A 23,301-nucleotide genomic window follows, 5' to 3' on the forward strand; every position below is an offset into this window, starting at 1 on the left:
AGCTCCTATGATTTCTGGAGGCAAGCTGTTCCATGGGTTAATTGTCCTCACTATTAGGAAGTTTCTCCTTAATTCCAGATTGCTTCTCTCTTTGATTTGTTTCCAACCATTGTTTCTTGTCTTGCCCTCCAGTGCTTTGGAGAATAATTCCCCCACCCCTTCTTTGTGGCAGCCCCTCAAATACTGGAATACTGTTACCATGTCACTCCTAATTCATCTTTTCTTTAGACAAGCCAAGCCCACATCCTGCAGCCGTTCTTCATACGTTTTAGTCTCCAGGCCTTTGATCATCTTAGTCGCTCTTCTCTGACTGACAGTTTGCTAGTATAGAAAATAAGCAAGGATTGCAATAGGCTAAATAAGCACCTACTGTAATGCAATATGCAAAATAAATATTGTAATACAAGAACGACCGTCGGTGAGCGCTTTACTGCTTGGAATACTGTTATGTGTATGAACTTCCCGGTCTTAGTTTGCTCCACCCATTGAGCCGCTGAGAATAGCTTTCGCTTAAAAAGGCGATGCCGGAGCCGAAGTCGAAACGTGGGGTCCAAAAAAACAAACAAACATGTGCAATAGGGCAGTCATTTTTGCCATATTTTTATATAAAAGCATCAAGGATTGCAACCATAATCCGGAACGTGCGCCTAAAAACTGTCACACGTGGGCCAATTAAACCATCACATGAATGGTTCGGATGAGCAAACAAATATAGCGGAATTAATTCAATGCCCTGGATTCTTCGAACGTTTTGTACCTTGAACCTAATAAATACCTCATGCCGCAATTCTGCTTGCGATTTAGCGCTTCGAAGGAACGCAAGTCACTCTGCTTTACAAACTATGGTTTAAGGGGCTGTGTGACCATTACGAATTGTGATTTATTTCGCAAGGCCAGTCAGCGGGTCTACCTGCAAAGCCTTATAAACGATCTTCCCGGGCAAGAAACGCCTCAGCAATGAGCAATTGTGAGCCGAGTTCCTTTGTCGGCATTGACCCTTTAAAGAGCTAGCGATCATTTTAGCGCCATTTCAAGTTTAGGAGGCGGGAATCGCGGTGGAGGACGGTAAGGCGTCGGGATCGAGTTGTTTCTCCCGCTGTCGCGAAAACAGGACCTAAAAGCACAAATGGAGAGCCTGGTAAGTTGGGTATATCTGTGCATCGGGCGGTGAAGGCAGCGATTATTGGAAGGAAAAGCCTAATGAATAATATACGTCCCATCGGATTCTGTGCCTCCTATTCAGCGGCCATTTATTAGGAAGCGAGTATTAATGACTTCTTTGCAGCTTAAATTCCGACTGAATTAGCTTTGCAAACATTTCCTAAAAGCTAAATTCTCTTGGTAAGCCTAAAACATGTTCAGGATTGGTTTGGGTTGGTAATTTGATGACAGAGTTATGACACCCGAATTATATTTATTGGGGGGGGGGGAGACACTGCAGTTTCGCAGTCATCCGGGTTATAGTTGTCTCAAAGGTGTTTTTTTCTTCAAAAGGCATCTGGAGAGGAGGTAGTCCACTGCGTCCATGTTTATACAGTATTTGGAAGTACTCTGGTCTAAATCATCTTGCATAAGCGCACCAACGTGCCTACCATCACTGTCCTGTTTCTTTTATTTTTCTTATATGTATCCATGTATTCATAACTATGTTTTTTTTACTTATATCTATTATCTTGTAAGCAATTGACAAAAATACATACATACATACATACATACATACATACATACCATACAGGACTGCAAGTTAGCCAAGCAGCTCTTAAATCTGCTGGCATGTGGTATGCACCCAGTTGTAGTTGTTAAAAGTTCTGGAGAACTGGATAGAGTAAACCACAGGCAGCTTTAGGCAAGCTGTGCAAATTCAGGCACAGAATTCTCTGGGGTAGAATGGGACAGATCTGGACCATTAAGGAAAAGCTGAAATGGAGCATTCAGGGCATCTGTAGTAAAAGTATGGAGTGGGTTCCTACTCCCTGCTAGCCATCTGGTCTTCAGCATGTGGCTCATTGGTCTCTGGACATCAGATTCTCACCACCCAGCACCAGGTCAGAGGTTCCTTTCCCCTCATCCCCTTGCAGGCCAGGGAACACCTGGGAAGGGCTCTGATGCTGCAATCTCCCCCACGTGCATTTGCTGCCAATATCACCCCTGTTGCAGACATGGGTGCACTGTAGACCATCAGTGGTCTGCAGCCCACCGGTTGGCGACCACTGTCTTAAAGAACATCTAATGTAAATGGTTTCCCCAGCCTTTTCAGTGTACTGGGCCCACTTGGAATTTATGCATATTGTAGGTTCTTAGGGATGGAAGTGTCATTTGTTAGAAGTTTGTGCTTCAGTTGCCTGGTCCACAATATCCATTTCTTGGGGAAAAAAAAAAGCAATTTCTGTAAGAATGGACCGCAAGGCAGAGAGGGTATCTGATTTCTAAAACCTCAAGACAGTCATTTGAGCAAGCACACATTTGATGGAACGGGAGAGACAAATAATTTGGCCCAAATCCTACTGTGTATGTAGAGGTGTTCAGAGGCTGTTGGGGTGTGAATGTAGTAAAAGAGGCTGAAATAGAAATAGAATTCTTTATTGGCCAAGTGTGAATGGACACACAAGGAATTTGTCTTCGGTGCATACATAAAAAATACATTAAGAATCATAAAATACAACACTTAGTGGTACATAGGATACTAAATAAGCAATCAAAATCATACTAGGAAACTAACATTATGTAAATCGTAAAGATACAAGCAACAAGGTTATAGTCATAGGTAGAAGAAGATAGGTAACAGGAAGGATGAGAGGAATAATAGTAATACAGTCTTAGTAAATAGTTTGACAGTGTTGTGGGAATTAGTTGTTTAGCAGATGGTATGCAGGAAGAAACATTGTCCTTGTGTCTGGTTCTGGTATATAATGTCTATAATGTCATTTTGAGGGTAGAAGTTGAAAGAATTTTTGTCCAGGATATGAGGGATCTGTAGATATTTTCACAGCCCTCTTTTTGACTTGTGCAATTTACAGGCCCTCAATGGAAGGAAGATTGGTAGCAATTGTTTTTTCTGCAGTTCTAGAGCTGAATTCCAGCAAGACTTGTTATTTGCTCATCAAGGTGTTTAATAGCTCCATTGTTTTCTGTGTAGGGAATAATGGTATCATCAAAAGCGAGTCATAATTTTGGAATCCCTCTGGGCTTAAAATTAGATGTCTAGAATAGTCTTTTTCAAGTTTTGATTAGGGTGACAGGAAGGATGCGCCCTAGAGTGGGATCACCTCACAACAGTACTGGAATTCATGTCCTCATCACCACAGGGCTAGATTACTGCAGTGCACTCTACATAGGACTGGCCTTGGAGACCACCTGGAAATTTCAGTAGTCCAGAGTACGGTGTTTATTAATTGCTGGCACTTGAAATCACAAACAGATTAAAACTATGTTCTGAGCTCTGCTCTGGTTCCATATAGCTTCCAAGTGCAATTTAAACTGTTAGTCATTAATCTCTTAGAGTTGAAGAAGCTTCTTGGATGAGAAGCAAAACGTCTTCAAAGAAAAACCAGAAAGTCCAGTTGCCTCTTGAAAAATAATACCTTTGGGACAACCATGATCTGGATGACTAAGAATCTCCATAGACATTAATCTCTATATAACTTGGCATCAAGGTATCTTCGGGACCGTCTTTTCCAACCAGAATTGATCTGCTGGACTTGTGGGTATGAGAGAAATTGCTGACATGGTAGATAGGAATTTCTGTATGGAACGAACCAAGAAGATCCACAGGTAGCTATTTTGTGCCAGCACTTTTACTTTGAAACAGCTTCTCACATGAACTAAAGTTAACATAGTTTGGCCTTTTGGAAACTGTTGAAAACAGGGCTGCTCTTTATATTTTATAGATATGTACTTTCAATTTTTTTATTGTGGTTGTTTTTATATCTTTTATTACTGTGAACTGCTGAGAGTCTTGGATTGCAGGGAGTAGTAAATTTAAATCATCATCCATTCCCCTCTTATAAAAGGCAGAAAAGTTGATGTTCAGCAGTATTCAGTCACAGAAATAAAATATGAACATGGTGGGGGGAGAGTCAAGCTCAATAGATGTAATGAAATTAATGAGCACAGATAAGATACCATCATGTTGACAAAGAAATAATCTCAAAAATGATGGTGATGGAAGTTGACACTACTGCTCCCAATTACTTTGTTTTAACTTGTACATGATCACAGGATTTTAGAAGAAGGTACTTTTTATTCTGGTAAATAATGGCATATAGAACATTGCATTGTTTAGCAGACATATTTATAGCTTTGTGTCTTTTTTGAATAGACTGCAAGGAAATAAAACAATATTTTTAAAAAGAGGGGGAGATACAATTCCCAGGTTTTCTTTTGTCATTAACCTTCTGGTGGCAATTTTAGAACAAAGACTCCAACACAAAAGAGCAGAAGTAAAATCATTCCTTCCTCACTCCCTGTATCTTCAGTAGGGACAAATATGTATCAGTCATCAATTAAAGTATATCTAAATCACCATTATGTCATTACAGTACTGTATCCTGTATTGCAACCTCCCCAGATATCTCTGCATATACTTTTCACACCTTGAAAAATATGCATGTGTCACATATTCACATGTAATTCAAGCTTTTTTAGGAAGTAAAATCTAGCCCAGAAAATCTGCATCCACATAACGCTTCCTTTTTGTTAAAAAATAGAGACTGCTACAGCTAGCTTTTTAGAATGTCAGCAGAGAATTGTACTGGATGCTCTGTTTGCTTGATTCTTTACACAGCATGAATACAGAAAAAATTGTGTATTTGAAAGGCATAGCACAATTTGTGCTGGCCAATCAGCTTTGCAATGTTTATCAATTTTTCCCTCATCAAAACAGGTTAGGTCAGATTAATTGATACATGGTTTCTAAGTTTTTTGACCTGAATTGTCAATGATAATCTGAGAGAAACCAAACTATTGATAATTTAAATGTCCTTGGGATTAGGCTAGTAAGACAACTAGTAGATAAACTGGAATCAATTTATTTTTAAGATATGAAAATGACTTAGTATTTTAAAATATTCAGCATCAGAAGAATATTGTAGAACATAATATTATAAAAATGAGTAAGTGATGCTTATGTACTTGTAATTAATTATAAATCAATTAACTGTCACTTGGGTTTTAGACAATCATCAACATTTGAAAAGACTGCTGAATCATAACTGATAGAACAGGAGTATTTGACTAGAATTTCTGGCTATTTTGATATGTGGAATTATCTCACATCTAAACATTTGATATATAAGGTAATACCCCACATTTAAAAATGGAATTGAGGAAGAGGGACCAACCCTTTTTGCAGTAGGAAAAATATTTTTGATTCTGACCGTATCCATGTCAGAATAAAGGTTTTAGTATCCACTCTTATACACCCTGGTGACAAAATTCATATGATGGCAGTGATTGAAATCATGCAAAGTCACAAGGTTAACTATTTAGCTTAGGGAGGTCTGTGGACATATTCATTTGTAGCTTATTTAGAGGGTTCTGCATGAGGAGGATTAACTAAACTGTAATTATTTAAAGCATCTTCATATGATTAATTTTACTTTTTAGATGCCATTGCAATTTACAGGATCTTAGAGTTCTGTGCTGCAGCCATGATATTTGGTACCTATGCCAAAAATATTATTTGTGAAAATAAGATTTAAAAATTCAAAGGATCTAGAAGTATGTTGCTTATTTATTTATTTATTAATTTATTAATTCACATGATTAGTAAATATAAAATAGGTTTCTGTTTGTGTGTGTGTGCATTTGTATATCTTATAAATAGAGAAAGATTTTGATTCAATCCCTTTGATTTGCACAAATAAAAATTGCTGGTGATTGTGGAAAATATACATGAAAAGTTCTCAGATCCATACGCTCATATTCATTCAGAAGCAATGGATAAATTTTTATTTTGGACTTCATTCCAAAACTGTGAAATAGTTAGGCCATTGGTATGTACTCCGAGCTTGGCAATTTGGTTGCAACCTTTTCGGTTTGTCCCCATTCAAGAAGACATCGTCAGTGAGTTTTGAATTGTGAACTATTTTGAAATAACAAAATAATTGCTACAATTTATTTATGTCATTTGACTAAGTTAGTCACTTATATAATTACATAATTGATGCAAAATACATAAAAATACGAGATGTAATTAAACAAATGATGTAACTTACATAAAATATAAATCAGGTTTACTCCTCCCTCCCCCCCCCCCAAAAATGATCCATTAAATCTAAGTTTTGCTATAGAAAGTAAAGAACTACATAAGTGACCAAAGTCCAGGCTTTGTGAGTTTCTTACACCTGGTCAAATTTGAACCAATAAAACATTTTTTTAACACTTTGTAAATTCCGTTGAGCTTTGCATGCCTCTTCAAGGATCTGATGCCAGTCTGGAAATGTTGTAAGGAGGCCTTCTTTCTTGACCTATTTTTTTAAAAAAATTCTCTGGCATTGTTAGTGCAGAACATTGTGGTGTTCGATTTTGAGAATGAGGTTTGTTGTATAACTCAGTCCTACGTCTTCTGATAGGCTCTTGCCTATCTCATTCATTCCCAGAGGGGCTCTTTTTCTCAGAATCTTGAATGGAACTGGGTTTCAACCTCCTGCACATCACATGAATTGTTGTCCTTCCTGAACACTTGGGGGCTCACAGGAGAGTCATGGATCAATGCAGCTGCATTGTTGCGATTGAGGCCAATTACTGCTAAAAAGCGTTTTCATCATGGTTTTTGCTTTTTCCGTTACCTGCCGGCAAAGAACAAATAAGGGTCCAGATGTTTTTAAGCATTTACCCAATGCCTTTTAAAAACATCTCAGCTTTTCTTAACTGTTCTCCTATTAGTTATCTCTTTCTTCTAAGTTGCAGATATTGCTTTGAATTGATTTTGTTTACTTGTTGCTTTTAACCTTTCGTATAATGTTTGAATCGCCATACAAATACAGTTTCTGGGTGATCTTACAAACAATATTATAAAACAAGGTGATCATTTTTTCTCCATAGTGAGGGAGAACTGACCAAGAAACCTTCATTATGAGCCACTGTTTTGGGTGGTTCGTAGCCTGGACCCTTAGTCAATATGTTCTATCAATTTTTCCCAACTTTACTCTCTCCAAACGTGAAAAGGGAGTTGGAATATGTTTTTAATTTTGTTTTTAAATATGGGAAAGAAGTACAGGTAGACTTACAACAAATGGGACCAAAATTTCTGTCCCTAAGTGATGTGCTCGTTATGTGAGTTGCACTCAATTGTATGACTTGTTTTTTTGCTATAGTCATTAAACAAATCATACGGTTGTTAAGTGAATCATACATTAGTAAAGCAAATCTGGTTTCCCCCATTGATTTTGATTGTTGTAAACCACCTGGGAAAATTGTAAACGGCATTTGTTGTCTTCAGAATGCTGCAGCTATCGTAAATACATGCCAATTAATAGGACCTAAAATGTGATATGTTCTTCACACAGCTAGATTTAGAAAAACCCGATTAAATAATGGAGCCAAAAACATTATACTTGTTCATTTATTCATAGACAAAAATGATCCAAAGCAACATATTTGTGTATGGCAAAAATATGTGAACCTTTAGGATTATCAATTCATTCAGGAGAAAATTGAGTCAGGTGTTTTAATCAGTGGGATGATACTCAGATGTGAATGTTGAAGATCCTGCCTTATTTAAAGAATAGGCTCTTGAATATTCACTGTCACATCTGGGATCTTCACAAATGCATATATGTGGAAGTGTGTCATAGCTTGAATAAAGGAGATTTCTGAGGATCTCTAAACATAGCTGTTAAATGCAGGCTGGAAAAGGTTATAAAATTATTTCTAAGCAGTCCACTGTCATGCAGATGGTGTCTAAATGAAGGCAATTCAACACCGTTGCTACCCTTCTAGGAGTAGCCAATCATACAACATCATACCAAGAGCAAGGTGTATAACATCCTGGGAGATCTCAAAGAACTCCGGGGTAATATATAAGAAACCAGAGACTTGTCCTATGTTGGCAAATGTTCTGAAGTACCAGAACACTGAGCAACAATGATTTGCATGACAGAGTTACAAGGAGAAAGCCACAACTTTCTAAAAAGAACATTGCTGCATGTGTACCCATTGTGAAAGACCATTTGGATAAGCCAGGAAGTTATTGGAAGAATGTTTTGTGGATGGATGGAACTTTTTGGTTTGAATGAAAAATATTTTGCAAAAGGCAAACACTGCATTCCAAGAACATTATCCATCTATTGGCAATATCCTACTTTGAGCCTTGACCGGGTACAACTTGCCATCGTTAATGAAACTATGAATTCTGAATTGTATCAGCAAATTCTACAGGAAAATGCCAGGCTATCTGTCTTATGAACTGAACCTCAAGAGAAAGTGGGTCAGTCAGCAAGACAACGATCCAAAGCACACAAGTCGTTTACCAACAAAACAAAAGCAGAAGAAAATTGATGTTTTGGAATACCCAAACCACGAGAGAGAACAGTTCTTTGAGATAGGACAAGTCAGGATGCTACTAGGATTTCAGGAATGCTATTATATTGTTGTGGGGCATGATAATAGAATCTTGAAAGCCTGACAAATATTGAAACGAAGGTGATTAGACCAATAGATTGCATTTTTGTCAAGAAAAATGCAATGCTGTTGGGTTTCATGGACCTCTTGGTGATTATGACTATGATATACGGGTTTTAGAAGTTGATGTCAAAGGGATAGCTGCCTTGTATTATATCCTGCCGCAACTCTTTATAGCAACTGCATGATTATGGTCAAAAACACCACTGCTCCTGCCTTCTCTGGAATCTGTTTTCCAAATTATTTCCTAAGGGGTGTGCAACCCTAATACAAGTAGGGTCTTTGACTTATGACTACAATTGGAACCAGTATTTCTGTTGCTAAGCAAGATGGTTGTCGATTTCTGCCTGTATTTTTTTTGTCACAATTAAGCGAACCAGTCCAGTTGTTAAGTGAATCATGTTATTAGGTAAATCTGATTTCCCTCATTGACTTTGTTTGTCTGAAGTCTGCTGGGAAGATTGGGAATGGCGATTAAAGGACTCCTGAACATTGCAACTACCTTAAATACGTGCCTGTTGCCAAGCACCTGGATTTTGATCATGTGACTATGGGATGCTGTGATAGTTTTAAGTGTAGGTACCAGTTGTAAGTTACTTTTTTCAGTCACGTAACTGAACAGTCACTAAACAAATGACTGTTAAGTTGAGGATTACCTGTACATTTGTATGTACATAGAGTAGTACCCTAATTTTATTTCCACAATGATTGAGGGGCTTTCTATTTAAAAAGTGCGAGTGGCCCAAAATTATTTAGAGCAGGGGTGTCAAACTTGTGGCGTCACATGACATATCATGACTTTTTTTCCCCTTCACTAAATCAGGTTTGGGTGTGGCCAGCCCGTGACGCATCTGGCCCGTGGGCCGGGAGTTTGACATTCCTGGCTTTGAGGCTCTTGAGCCTTAATCTCCCAATTCAACCCCCTAATATTATCTCATCTTCCAAATATTTGTGTAGTTCTAGCAAGTCCCTCTGCAGTATATCTGTGCATTTATCATACTCCCAACATTTGTGTGTAGTGACCTTGGTTATCATTACCTCCAAGATGGTTGGAAAGTAGGTTAGATCCCTATAGCAGGCTGGGTAAGTGGACCAGTTATGTAAACCAGGTTATGCCGTTGTCTTGAGAGCAGTGTGAACAAAGCAGGAGCTAAGATGTGGGAGATAGTGAATTACCTTGTCAAAAGTGGGTGGAGAAAACAAGTAATCCCTTCACCCCCCCAGCCTTTTTTAAGGAGTCAGGGTTTTGCTAGATGCAGTCAGACTTCTTGTCCTGAGTGGTCTGTCTGTTTGGCTGCCCCTTTCTCATAGCCTCTGGAAGTTTGGAAGGATTACGGCCGTACCTTATCTGAGGAGTTTGTGTGCATGAAAATCAGAGGAGGGAGATTTGGCTGGTAAATAAGTTGTGCAGTGGTTTATTTGGAGTTGATGGGGAAAAGTCTATTGCTTACAATCTTTAGCCCTCAATAATTATTTGCTGTCTTGCAACCTTCTTTAGGCTGTGGGTTGCCCTAAATTTCAATCTTGTTTGGGATCGAGGCTGGTCTGCTTGACATAGAATGTAAATACTTATATATGCTTATTTATCCTAGTACTTGTGCAAGTCCAGGTAATTGGTAATCAGTATAGAAACCTAGTTTGCTGATTTCCTTTTGTTTTGCTCATTAAAGAATCTATGAACAGAGAATGGAGGAGCTGTTCTTTGTTGCCGGGTTCACGGAAGTTAGGATACAACGGGTGAAGTTCTTTTAGTTTGTTTGTTAGATTTATATCCTGTTTTTTCCTCCAGGAGAAGGAGGTGATCTATACGGCATTTCCTCCTCCAATTTTTCTCCACAAAAATAGCAACTTTGAGAGAAAGCCTGCATTGAAAGAATGAGGGTCCTAAATCTCCAGTGCCTGAGTGTTATTTTGATTTGTAATTGCAATAATAAACATCCGAGGTTGAAAGTAGACTTGAACAGGATTTGCTTAGTCCTAGACATGTTTTTACTAAACCAATGGTGATCTGAGCTGATCGTCCTCATGTTTTGTTGTGCTTGATCCTTTGAAAGTAGAGAGATTTGTTTCTTTCTCTATTCGGAGAAAGTAAGTACTTTTCTATCCACCGACTAGGAGGGACAATTTCTTTTGGGAAAAACAGTAAATATACTGACTGAGTTCTAAAGTCTTTTTTACCTACAGTTTTCTGTGTTCACATGATACACTGAATCATAGACCAACTAGATGTGTTTATGTCAATGAGGGTTACAGTGCAAATCTTTCATTTCTAGTTTGATGAGTTATATAAACCTAGTAGCTCCCTTCTGAGATTTGTCACTTGCAAGGGGGCTTAAAGAATTAGTACCGGCTTATTGGATCTGGCACATAATTAATTTATAGGAAAATAAGGGCACAGAAAGTATGAGCTACGTGTGTAGAGTGCAAAGAAAGAATTTCATCATGTTTATCAAATAGCCAGTTTCACATTTAATGAATTAGTAAGTGTTTTAAGTTTTTATCTAATTTGCTCTGTATTAATATGATAAAAACTGCAGAGCCATGAAGTGCTTTGAGGTTGGATTCCAAGATATAATTCTGAGCATTTAGGGGCACAAAGATAATAATAACACCTTGCAGCTTTTTAAAGTAGCTGCATTTGTTCCTAGGTCATATTATAGCTCCAGGGAGAACAGAGGGGTAGGGTGGGGGGCTGCTTTCAAAAATTGGAGACAGGCATTAACCTTCCAGTTGTAACACACTTCAAAGGGCATTATTGAAATCAAGCCCAAAGCATTGAAGAGCCCTACAAAACTGTGTGGAGCTAATTTATTGCTTGATTGTATTATGTCTCTTGAATTGGAAAGTTTGCTGTTAATAACATTCTTTGGAAAAAATAATAACAAGTTGGATCAATCCAATGGGTCCTGATTTTCCCATGTGTAGGCTCACTTTAGTTTCTACCAGTAGGTCGTTGTCTTAGAACAGTATACTTATTTCCAAAAAATTCACACATATTTTCAGCTGTATTGTACTATTCTACATGTACAGTAGTTAGCATTTTAAAAGGTTAATTTTAGCGGGACCTCGATTTTGAAGTCAATTACTAGAATCAAAAATAAGCATACATGTGTGCTTGGATAAATTCAGGTAAGAATATCAGTGTAGACTTATAAAATAATACGATACATCTCACATTGCTGTTTGCCTTGATAACAATTTGGAAACGGGATCATACGTAGACACATTAAAGAAGCTAGTTTATTTTATGGGATTTTATGTTTAAGCAGCATTGTGTTTTAATTGCAAATTAGGATTTCTACCAGAAGTGAATATTTGTTCCTTCAAGATCACATTTGTGTTCCAGATACCTCAAACTTCTTTTATTTGCAGAATATATATGTGGTACTAACTTTAATAATGCCTGCTGTCCATGAACAGGGGGAACAGACACCATCTTACTGTAGCCCTATCCAAGACATTTTAAAGCATTCTTATAAAATAATTTTAATTTAAGAATAAACAGTTAAAAGGCTAGATAGTTTGCTTAGCCCTCCCTCATTTCTTTTAAAGCCGTATCTGGAATGTAAAATCCTAGACTACCTTGACTTTAGTTAAAAACTCTAACATTACAACTGGTTTGGATTTTTGCAGGCTTCTATGGTAGATATTAAGCAAGTACTCATTGTTTCATCAAGTTATTCCCTTGCTTTATGAATATTCAACTGCATAGCCAAACTCTCTCTGTTCTCTGCAGGATCCATTCTTTTTCTTAGTCTGAGATTTATGGACTTGTACATGATGAATTGTGAACTCCTAGCAACTTGCAGTGCCCTTGGATTCTTAGAAGGGGACACCTACCATAAAGAACCAGACTGTATAGGTGAGAGATCAAGGATGGGAGGTATATATTACCTGTAAGGGCTGTTTAGGTTTCAGTTATTGATTGTTTAGATGGAGTCAACTAAATAATGAAGTAGGAAACATTTAAGTTCTGTAAAAGGGCTTTCTAACTTTTTGTTTTGATTTTGAAAAAGTTAGGAGATATCTGCTTGTCCTCCTTCTTTGGATGGTTCCAGGAGACAACAAAATGGTTTAATTCCCTAGTCATACAACTTTATCAATTGAACAATATGTTACCTTCCAGATCTTGTAACTAACTCCCATCAATCCTAGTCAACTGTGACGAAGTATGATGGGAGTTGTAGTTCAACAGCATAGGCATTTGTTGCCTAATCCTCCTTTAGTTTATTAGTATAAATAATATGTATTCTGGAATAGCAATTCTGTGCGCTCTAGCTTTGTGCCCATTAAAAATTTCTCCTACTTGACTTGAATTCCTCCAGAGAGTGTGAAAGATTTAATTCGCTATCTGCGCCATGAAGATGAGACTCGGGATATTCGGCAACAGCTGGGAGCTGCTCAGATTCTGCAAAATGACCTAATCCCTATTATCATCCAGTACCCCCAAGATAAAGAGCTGTTCGATGCTGTCATCAGGTAGGAATGGCATAAGATATGAGAATACTCTAATGGAATGGAATACATTATAATATGAATTGGAATTGGATAAGTTTAATACTTAATACTAATAAGGTTAATGTGATATGAAATTGACCAAACAAAATGAATAGGTAAATATGGTCATATTTGTATCATATTGAAACCTGGAACCATACTGCTTCCCAAATGAGATTTTCTTTTATTTAAAAAAAAATAGAGGAGGAAATTGAATAATGAAATTATTAGGTATGTCTAATTGATATGGTGGTTGGCATTTGGAGAGAGTATTGAAATGCTGAAAATAAGCAAGGAAGGATTTTGACTTAATATGAACATGGATATTAAGAGATTATTAAGCTTGTTTATGCTAAAATGTATGATATATGGATGCCACACAGTTAATGTATTGTTGTGTATGTGTAGAATGAAATAAAAAAACTTATTAAAAAAAAAAGGAAAAGTTGCCCTGAATAAAATTAGTTTGTTCTTATTTTAGCTCTCACAGAATCAACAAAGCTAAACATATCCTTTTTTCAGCAGGAAATGGTGGCATCTCATCTCCTCTTGTTTCTGATTAAAACTAATTATACTTTAATTTAATCTAAATCCAGGCCAGGATATGGCACAGAGGGAAACTGTTGAGGTAATTCCCCGTTAGGAGAATGAGCACATACAGGGAGACGTATTTGAGAGGAGTGTTTGAATAATACACACAGAGCACACAGATACACTGTATAGTAAATGTAGGTTTGTAAGTCCAAAATAAGCAATCCAAAAGTTATTCACAGGTAAATTCAGTCAGTTTTCATCCAGGGATAATCCAAATATCAAATTCCAGTGTCAAAAACAATTCAGTATCAGACTTACATTAAATCCAGTAATATCAGTCTATTAGAAGAAATGGAGCAACGGCAATACTTTCCAACAGAAGGAAACAGAGATACACTCACACACTCTTCTGAGACTCAGACTAAACAAACCAGGTTTCTGGCTCCATCTTATGGCCGTCTGAGAAACCACACCTAATTACAGTTTTGCATTTTCTTACAGTGACAGTTTTAAAATGTTTATCCTGGTTTCTATATTTCTAACCCAAATAGCTGTTAGGTGACTCATATTCCTAACAGAAACTACTTTAATTGTGTTTGGAGAAGAACTAATATTCTTCAAAAAAACAAATTTTAAAATGTGTACAATGCAGCTGCCATACCAATTTTTATTATCCCCAAAGATGAAGGCAATCTAGATTGGACATTAGAATGAAAAATAAGACGACTAGCCTATTTAAAAAAAATCAAACCCTTTACCGTACAAATCTAGTATGGGTTTAAAGAAAGAATCTCCGGATTATTTTAAAATCCCATGATCTCAGTCTGGATTAAGCCATTATCCACTTAAATTTAAAACTGAATCAAATCCTGAACTGGAACTGTGTATAATATAGGTGGCAATTAGGAATTCAGTACTGAAAAATACTTACAAAAAATGAAATACTGAGGAAGCCATCCCAATGAATTATCTAAGGACTACGTAATATATCAATGTAGAAATGTATTCGTTGCTTAAATTTGTCAGTGGGAAATTAGTGTAGCTTTAAGATGTTTGTGATGTGTCTGAAGTGGTTTAATGACAACACAATTAATTTGGCTTTATCTTATTATCATTGACAAAATCTCTGTGTCTTATTTTCCTAGGTTAATGGTGAATTTAACTCAACCAGCTATCCTCTGCTTTGGAAAAATTCCCCAGGACATTAACCTCCGCCATCACTTCCTACAGATTGTTTCCTACCTGCAGGGTTATAAAGAAGTGAGTGGGAGGTCTTCTCTAGTCATTGTTCCATTGTGTCTGGGATTACAGGATTATGAGGAAATAAGACCCTGCTTTTCTGAGCTGCAGTGCTCTTTGTAATTACACTTGAAGCTTTTTACAGGAAGTGTTGCTGTGCTTAAACTGAAGGTCTTTGAAGGAAAGAAAAATTGTAGCTTCTGGGATTTCAGCTAGTTTGAAGAACACCAAAGGGACAGAGTTTTTTAAAAATAAACTTAAAGGCAAATAATAAAGGGGAGAAGCAGATTGTAATTTTCCATACCAAGTTTTTGTAACTTGCTTTGAAGGCGAGGGTGTTGCTCTGTCTTCACAGGAACCTAATACAGTACGTTGTTTTTCTTTCTCCGTTCTTTTTAGGCATTTGCCAGTGATAAGGTCTTTGGACTGTTAAGTGAGAAGCTGTATGAACTGTTGCAGCTGGTGAGTTGCCCTTTGAGCCATTTCCTGGGTCAAAAGGGAGGTGGCTTAAGGGCAGGAAAAGAGTGTGAAAGGAGACAAAGATTTTGGCAAGCCAGACTGGGGTGGGAGCAGTGAAGACAACAGCCACCCCCTTGAGTTTACCTCTTTCGTGTGCTCCCAATATGTGTGTGTTTCCTATGATCTCTTCTTCCTCATTTTAGGACTGGGAGCAGCGCCAGGAAGAAGATAACTTGTTAATTGAGCGCATCTTGCTTCTGGTGCGCAATGTGCTGCATGTGCCAGCTGATCCCGATGAAGAGAAGGTATTGGAGTGAAAGGCTGGCATGATGTCTGGAGTGAAAATACAAGCATATATCTGCAGATCAGAGCAACCTGGGCTTCCCAAGTCCCTCCCTCATTGAGTTATATTAGTTGGTGCTGTTGTAGGTGATTGTTAGGATTGGCATCGTCGTCTTGAGCTTCACGTTCGCTAGCTGCCAGTCTGCCATGAATTATAGGGGGAAGGTGTGGGGGAGGCTAACTGCTCATCATATCTTCCAGAGACACCATGTCAAGGTCAAAAGCCTGGGAATGGAATGGCTCACCAATCAGCCCACTGTTGAAGGGGCAGTTCCCAAAACAATTTGTTCAAATGTAATTGGACAATATGGACTAGCAAGGGCAGGACTGACAGTGATGTCGACGATGTTCAGATAATCGGGAGTTTCCTATTCAGTGGTTCATCTGCATTATCTCAACAACTCCTTGCAGTATTGTTGAACAACTGTTTCTTTTAGGGGGTGGGAATGCCTTAAGCTTAATAAACTGCAGTGTCCTGAGGGTCACGTATTCACCTTTTGCAACCTTCTAACAAGCAAGATCAATGGGAAAGCCACTTAGCAACCGTGTCATACTAAATGTGTGCGATGATTCACTTAGCAACTGTGGCAAGGAAAGTCGTAAAATGGGGCAAAGCTCACTTAACAAGTGTTTCACTTAGCAATATAAATTTAGGGCTCAGTTGTGGTCGTAACTTGAGGACTACCTGTATTCTAATGGTTAATCCCATCTGATCTCTCCCATAGAACATTGACGATGATGCCAACATCCATGACCGAGTCCTCTGGGCTATGCACATCAGCGGCATGGATGATTTGCTCAAATTTTTGGCCAGCTCCCCAAGTGAACAGCAGTGGAGTCTGCACGTGCTGGAGATAATCTCTCTTATGTTCCGTGACCAGGTAAGCAAGCGAGTCTGTTTGAACCAGAAATGATGGCTGGGATAGAATGGGAACATCTGCAGGTGGTAGGAAAAAAGGAAAGGATACAGTGTTTCTAGGTTGGAACTCCAAAGAGATTTCCAGGAATTTTGATTTTATTTATTTTTTTAGCTTCAAAAGGGGATGCAGTGGCCCAGTGCCTAAGATATTGAGTCTTAGACTAGTGGTACCCGACCTTTGCGGCTTGACTTGGCTGTGGAGGGGAGGAGAACCAGGCTGCGTTAGCAGCTGCCTGGCATGCATCTGCCCATGCAACTCGATTTGTGTGAGTGGTGGGCTGGTGCGCAGGCATACGCAGCTCAACTTGCACAAGCTGAGTTGCGCATTTGTATGCACACACACCAGACCTCCACTTGCACAAGTCGGACTGCGTGTGTACGTCTGCATGCTGGCCTGCTGCTTGTGCAAATTGAGCTGTGCCGTATGTTTGCGTGCCGGCTGGCCGGCCACTTGTGTGGCCTAGTTTCAAATAGGCCATGGCCTGATAATGGGCTACATCCCTGAGGTTGGGGACCCCTGCTGTTAAAGCTCTACAGCTCTGCAATTTGAATGCTGCGAGATGGAGTGAGCCCCCGTCACTTGTCTCAGCTCCTGCCAACCTAGCAATTTGAAAGCATGCAAATGCAAGTAGATGGAATAGGTTCTGCATATCAACATCCAGGAAGGTTAACAGCCTTCCGTGTTTCACCGCAAAGTCTGTGCTACGGTGATGTCACGTCGGCCATATATGATCACAGAAATGTTTTCGGACAACACTGGCTCTTTAGCTTAAGAAATGGAGGTGAATATTGCCCCTCTAGTCGGACATGACCAGCAGGGTAAAACCCACAGAGACACCTTTACCTTTTTACCTTTATAGCTTCAGAAAGTGGAAGAGGGAAAAGGAGCTTGAGAGATGGTTGGACTGTCAACAAGATCGATAGTTGTACTTTTTATTAGAAAAGATGGCTCTTTAGCCCATGTTACATTTTCATCCTCTGGTTCTGGCTGGCCTCTGTCAGAGTTAGAACATGGTGGTTCGTTAACTTAGAACAGCTGTTGTTATTAACATTTTTAAATCAACATTTCATTTAATGTTAATTGAACATTTACCTCACATTTAAAACTCTACTGTTGTGAGGAGATAAAAGCTCCTTTATCCTGCCCAACCTCTGTTGGCTTGCTTTCTGCTGGAGGTGCCTGGATTTAAGGGAAGGGGTGGCAGGGCGGAACAAGCACAGCTTGCTTTGCTGGAAGAAAATTGTTCCCAATAGAATCCAGAGCTGCTGGCAGCCACAGGGCAGACCCGTTCAGCCAAGGAACAGAGCATGGATGTGGCAGAACTGGAAGTCTTGAGGCAGAAGGAACAGGCTGAGAAGAAGAATCGCGTGTTCCAGCGAAGTAGCAGGTGAGGAAGTGAGGTTGGAGGTCTCCCACTTGCCTTTCCCAGCCAAAGTCACTGGGGATGGTTTCGGGAAAAAAAAAAACAGGATCCTTCCCGTACCTTGTTGTACCATCCTTTAAAAGTCAAGAATTGAGCCTCTAACCTTTAACAAAGAAAGCCTTTCCCCTTTCTTGTAAATGCTATCTCTAGCCTGGGCAACCTTCCAAAAAAAACCCACATCTTTCTTCCAAAGATAATTTTACTACAATCCCAGTTGCGGTTTCCTCCTGTAATATTCAGATCCTAAGCAGGCAGGGATGCTTCAGACCTGTTTGGGGCAGTCTCCTTGTATCTATTTGTTTGTTAAATTTATTTGCCACCTATCTCACCGTGGGGCTACTCTAGACAGCTTACAATAATAAAGAGGAAGACAAATGAAAGGATGGTAAACAGAAGTAAAATAACAGGACAAATAAAATACACAATAACAAACCTACCAGTTGATCCTTGAGTGAAAGAAATATGTATTTGAGCTAAGGAGGCAACAAGAGCCTTGTAAATGTTGTAACGTTTGTTACTACAACCCCCTTCCCACCCCCAAAAAGGAGAAGCTCTTAAAGAGGGAAAGATGCCAGATTTGGCACCTTTCCCCCTTTACTTGATTTTGATTCTGAGGCCCTTTGTTTTACGGTGTATAAACCTGCTGCTCAAGCTCTGCAAACAACAACACATCTTTTTAATTACAGCAGTGACACCGAAAAGGAAACAACATCGAAGAAAATATTACAAACTTTGAGAAAACTGAGAAAATTGCATAGAAAGCAGCACAGAGTGCAAATTTTCCACTTTCTAATAAAGCCTTAAACCAAATAAATGGCCATTATTATTAAAGATGAAAATATGTATTGATTTGATTAAAATCCCCTTGCATAATTTAGAAAGTCTTTAAATGTTTCAATGCAGTATAAGGGAATGTAAATTATACTTTCCATTACAAAATATGGCTCGTTAGCCTGTGTAACTTTTTAGTCCTCTGGCTTTGGCCCGAGTCAGAATGTCATGGTTCATAAATTTAATCTAGAACTGCTGTCGCTATTTTTTTTTACATTTTTTTTCTTTGCAATTTATTTTTACAATCTATTTTTGATGACTTTTCCAAATAAGATTCAAAATTATTTTTTATTCAACAAGGGAGTTCTAAATTGACTCATTCATTTCAGATCCAAATAGTGTATGCATTAAGATTTCAGGAGAATCAATTGTATTTGAAAAAAATATGTATTTATTATTGGGGAGTTATCTTTGATTTAAGATAAGTAGATAGGTATCAGTCTTCGCAAATGGCTGATGTTATGATTCATAAATTAACACACTTGCTCATGTGAAATCGAGGTAGAACTTGGGACTGCTTCTTCTGAAGAATATATTCAACAGAATAGATGTCCCACAGGAGCCAAGTTTCTAATCTTGTACAATAATCCATCTTCCCATTTGCTGAAGAGAGATTGTTTATCACAATGGTTCTCAAGCTGTTCTTCACCGCAGACCTTTTGGGGCCATAGCATGGCCATGGATCACCAAGACTTAACTCATAAACATTTAAATCATAACATTTCTTCAAGCGTTCACAAACCCCCTGTGATGACATCGTGGCCCCCAAAGGGCAGGGTGGGATTCAACTGGTGTTACTACCAGTTCCGTGACTACGTTTTGCTGCACGCACGTGTAAAAAACCTTAAGCCGTGCCGCTCAGACAGCTGAAAAGCAGTGTTTGAATAGCCACTTTTTTCCTGCTTTTTCAACCTCAGTTGTGCTGCGCAAAGCTGCTGAGGTTGAAAAAGCAGGAAATAAAAGACGGCTGAAGACCCTGGGTGGGTGGGCGGGCGGGCCAAACAGCAGCAAACACAGAACCGGTTTGGTGTCTGCTGTTCTTCAGAGCTACTGGCTGTATAGAGCCGGGCAGAACCGGTAGCATCCCACCCTGCCCACAGGGTCCGTGGACCACAGGTTGAGAACCACTGGTTTATCATTTTAAATGTGGTAATCGAGAAATGGAAGAAGAGGGAAAGAGGAAAAGAATCTGAACTGTTTTCAGCTTTCCATACTATTCCATACTATTCAAGGAAGGTTTAGTTACAAATTTGTAAATTCCACAGCTTTATGTTGAGGGCAATAGCCTGTAGACCAGTCATTACTAACTTGTTAAGTATGTCGTTATCACCTCAATAATTCTGCCAGAACACTTGAATAAGTCTTTCAATACCAGTGATTGAATGGGGTTGGATGTGTGCAGGAGAAAAGGAATCTTGCAAGAATGAAGTCCAGCACTCTTTCAGTTGGTTCTCATCATGCATGCTTCACTGGACAATGATTAAGAGACAGGAATGGACAGAGGGAATTGAATATAGTTATTGCCTGCATAAGAGCAAAACAGCTGCTATCACAGTAGACAACTCTGGGTAGGTTAGCCAACAATAGTCTGGCTTTCTGTAAAGTCAGCTTCTGCCTCCTCTTGTTCAAAAAGTGGTATTTTGGTAAAAGAGTCTGTTCTAATAGATTTTCTGAATTCTTAAAATATACAGTACAAAACTAGGCCTTGGATTTGAACTGAATGAATCAGCTTAAAACTCCTTGTTGAATGATGTTGCATCTTAGTTAGGAAAGTGACACTTTTACCTGTTTTCTTTTCCCTTAGACATTCCCGCTTTGGTGGCTGTTACGTTATTCAGGGCTTGAAAGCTATTGGGGACAGAGATGTGGTGATGCACAAGGGGCTACACAATGTAAGTCACTTCAAGCTACTATGCGCAAAGCTGGAGAGGGTGGATGTTTTTTTTTCCATGATGCAGCACCTGCACCTCTTTATAGTGTTGAGGGTGTTTCTTCGAAGGAATGACACTACTTTCTGCACTTATAGGAAACGGAGAAAGGAAAGTATGAGATGCTATAGCATGTGGATCATATAGCTTTTTTTATTTGTCTTCAAACCCTCCTGCCTAAAGCTTTGTCACAGTAACTCTCACTGAAAGTGTTAATATAAAAGATGACTGCAGCTATTGGGTTTCCTTGTCCCCTGTGCTATCGTTTATGCCTTCAGAAATTCTTGGCTAGTGTTGGACTTCATCCGCCAGCACAGGCCCCTGAGCAACTCATTCCTTTTTCATAAGTTGCTTCCAGTTTTCTTAGCATATTCAGTTGGTTGAGGTCAAGTTTCAGAGCTCCTCTTCACCAGCTCATAAGACTGTCGGATTATAATCTAGATTAATCCACAGTTGTGAAGAAGTAATTGCACCATCATCAACCATATTTTCCAGGCCCAAGCAGACCATATACGTTTAGATTAGACCAGGGGCTCTCAACCCCAGGAGCGTGGACCACTAAGAACAGGGCAGCACAAATGAGCGAAGCCCCTTCTGCACATACATGGGATCCAGGCAGCACACAAAACATCCCCCACCCTCCAGTTTTCCCATGGAAAAAAACTCCCTCCATGGAACTGGTCCTTGGTGCCCCAAAGGTTGGCGGTGGCTGGGTTAGACCCTCTAAAACTAAGCTAATTTTTACAGAAATTGTGTAATGCGTGTTAAAAAATGTTATGATTAATAACATTTATATACATCACATACTCACTGAAGACGATCACTTGAAAAACAGTGTAACTGGCAAGATTGTCTAATATTATATCTGCCCTTTATTAAGAAATGGAAAATTTTCTGCAGAAAACAATACAGTTGTGGTAAGCTTTCCATCTGTAGTCCCAAAGATGCTTTTTGAAGAGGCAATTGGACTTTCTGTTTTTTTTTTTAAGATGTTTTACTTCGCATCCAAGAAGCTTCTTCAGCTCTAATTGGATAGTGAAGAATAGAAGGATTTATACTCCTTGCAGAAAGCTGGTCATTTGAAATCTTTTAGAGAGTCGTTAAGGCCACCTGGAGGTTTGTTTGTGCCGTGTCAGGGTTACCTGAGTGCAAATGGGTATAAAGCCCTCTTGGAACCATTGAAAGGACTGTGTTGTAGACTGGAGATAGAGGATATCCTATCCTTCTCCCTCTGTTGAGAGAGGGCTGTTCAGTTTTGACATAGATGGCCTCTTTGACCCCTCTTCCAAGCCAGTGGTCCTCTCTGTCCAAAATGTGCGCTTTGCTGTCTTCAGAAGAGTGGCCTTTGTCTTTTAAATGAAGATGGACTGCTGAATCTTGTCCCGATGGGTTTATTCTCCTCTTGAAAAGGCACCTTTGGGACAACCATGACCTGGATGAATGAGAATCTCCATAGACATTTCCATCTTGGTACTATTGGAACTAAGATGGAAGGCGTTGAATCTACATTCCCCCTTCCTTCCCCCTTACTCATATTCTGCCCCATTCCTGGACAGGTGAAAAACTACAGCCATGATCTAGGCAAGGAGGTCCGCCGGGTGCCAAAAAGGCAGCAGCTCGCCGGTGATGGTGAAGGACCTCCTCGCCGTTCTGCTCTAAATGTACGGCGCTTCCTCCAGGAGTTCTGTGTGGAGTTCTTGGAGAACTGCTACAATCGCCTCATGTACCTGGTCAAGGTGAGAAGGAGTTTCAGGTGTGGAGTTGGCCGATTGCAGGGCACCATAAAAACGAAGAGGGAGATATCTTAGCCATGTTTGACCCTTGTTTATAGGACACTGCAACAATCAGAATAATTGGGATAACCCGTATATTTGATGGATCCCTTCCATTTGTATTGTATTCAACATCTAAGGCTGTGTTACATGTTCTGCCATCCTTGGAGATAGGTTTGGGGAGTAAAAAAACCGGAATTTCTTGCCCAATTGTAAATTTCTCCCCTATGCGAAATTCTCTCTCATAGAAGGGCACCAAATATTTCCCCCCAATTCTGCCATTCCTTTAACAACTGTTGTGGGAATATGTGATTAAATTGGCTGAAATTCATTTGTAGCAATAGTACTTAGACATATGCACTGCTTCGTAGTGTTTTACAGCCCTCTCTAAGTGGTTTACAGAGCCAGTCCCCAACAGTGTGGCTTCCCATTTTACTGACCTCAGAAGGATGGAGAGAGCTGGTGAGAATCGAACTCCTGGCTATGGGCAAAGTTAGCCTCCAATAGTGCATTCTAAGCACCAGGCTCCAGACTGCTGTCCTGTCACTGTTCTAAGTGCTGAAATGTTACTTTATGCCTGTTTAATCTCCATTGTTTGCATTTTAGGGTTTTTAATTGTCTTAGCCTATCAGATCTGCTTGTATTCTAGAACTGAATGCATCTGATAGGAAGCCAAAACAACAGAGGCTACGTGTGAGATGATAGGTGGCCTTAGGCATTCTCTTTCTTCCCTC

The 23,301-nt window shown here is 39.3% G+C and overlaps 1 protein-coding gene across 2 annotated transcripts in view; it reads left to right on the forward strand.

Moving 5' to 3' along the window:
* The first annotated feature begins 572 nt into the window (after positions 1-572).
* Positions 573-23,301, forward strand: part of TIMELESS (timeless circadian regulator) — a 49,771-nt gene continuing 27,042 nt past the window's right edge. The window contains exons 1-10 of one of the 2 annotated variants that reach the window (XM_026717419.2): positions 573-1,138; positions 12,359-12,484; positions 12,948-13,101; positions 14,799-14,913; positions 15,292-15,354; positions 15,555-15,656; positions 16,419-16,574; positions 17,867-18,000; positions 20,672-20,759; positions 22,352-22,531. In XM_026717419.2, the coding sequence (XP_026573204.2) occupies positions 12,388-12,484; positions 12,948-13,101; positions 14,799-14,913; positions 15,292-15,354; positions 15,555-15,656; positions 16,419-16,574; positions 17,867-18,000; positions 20,672-20,759; positions 22,352-22,531 (1,089 nt within the window). In that variant the 5' untranslated portion in view covers positions 573-1,138; positions 12,359-12,387. Of the gene's footprint in view, positions 1,139-9,854; positions 10,017-12,358; positions 12,485-12,947; positions 13,102-14,798; positions 14,914-15,291; positions 15,355-15,554; positions 15,657-16,418; positions 16,575-17,866; positions 18,001-20,671; positions 20,760-22,351; positions 22,532-23,301 lie in introns of those variants that run through there. The other variant, XM_087925216.1, reaches the window with a different exon arrangement.

The sequence above is a fragment of the Pseudonaja textilis genome, chromosome 2, assembly GCF_049901715.1.
Source record: "Pseudonaja textilis isolate UNSWEBS1 chromosome 2, rPseTex1.2, whole genome shotgun sequence".
NCBI lineage: Eukaryota > Metazoa > Chordata > Lepidosauria > Squamata > Elapidae > Pseudonaja > Pseudonaja textilis.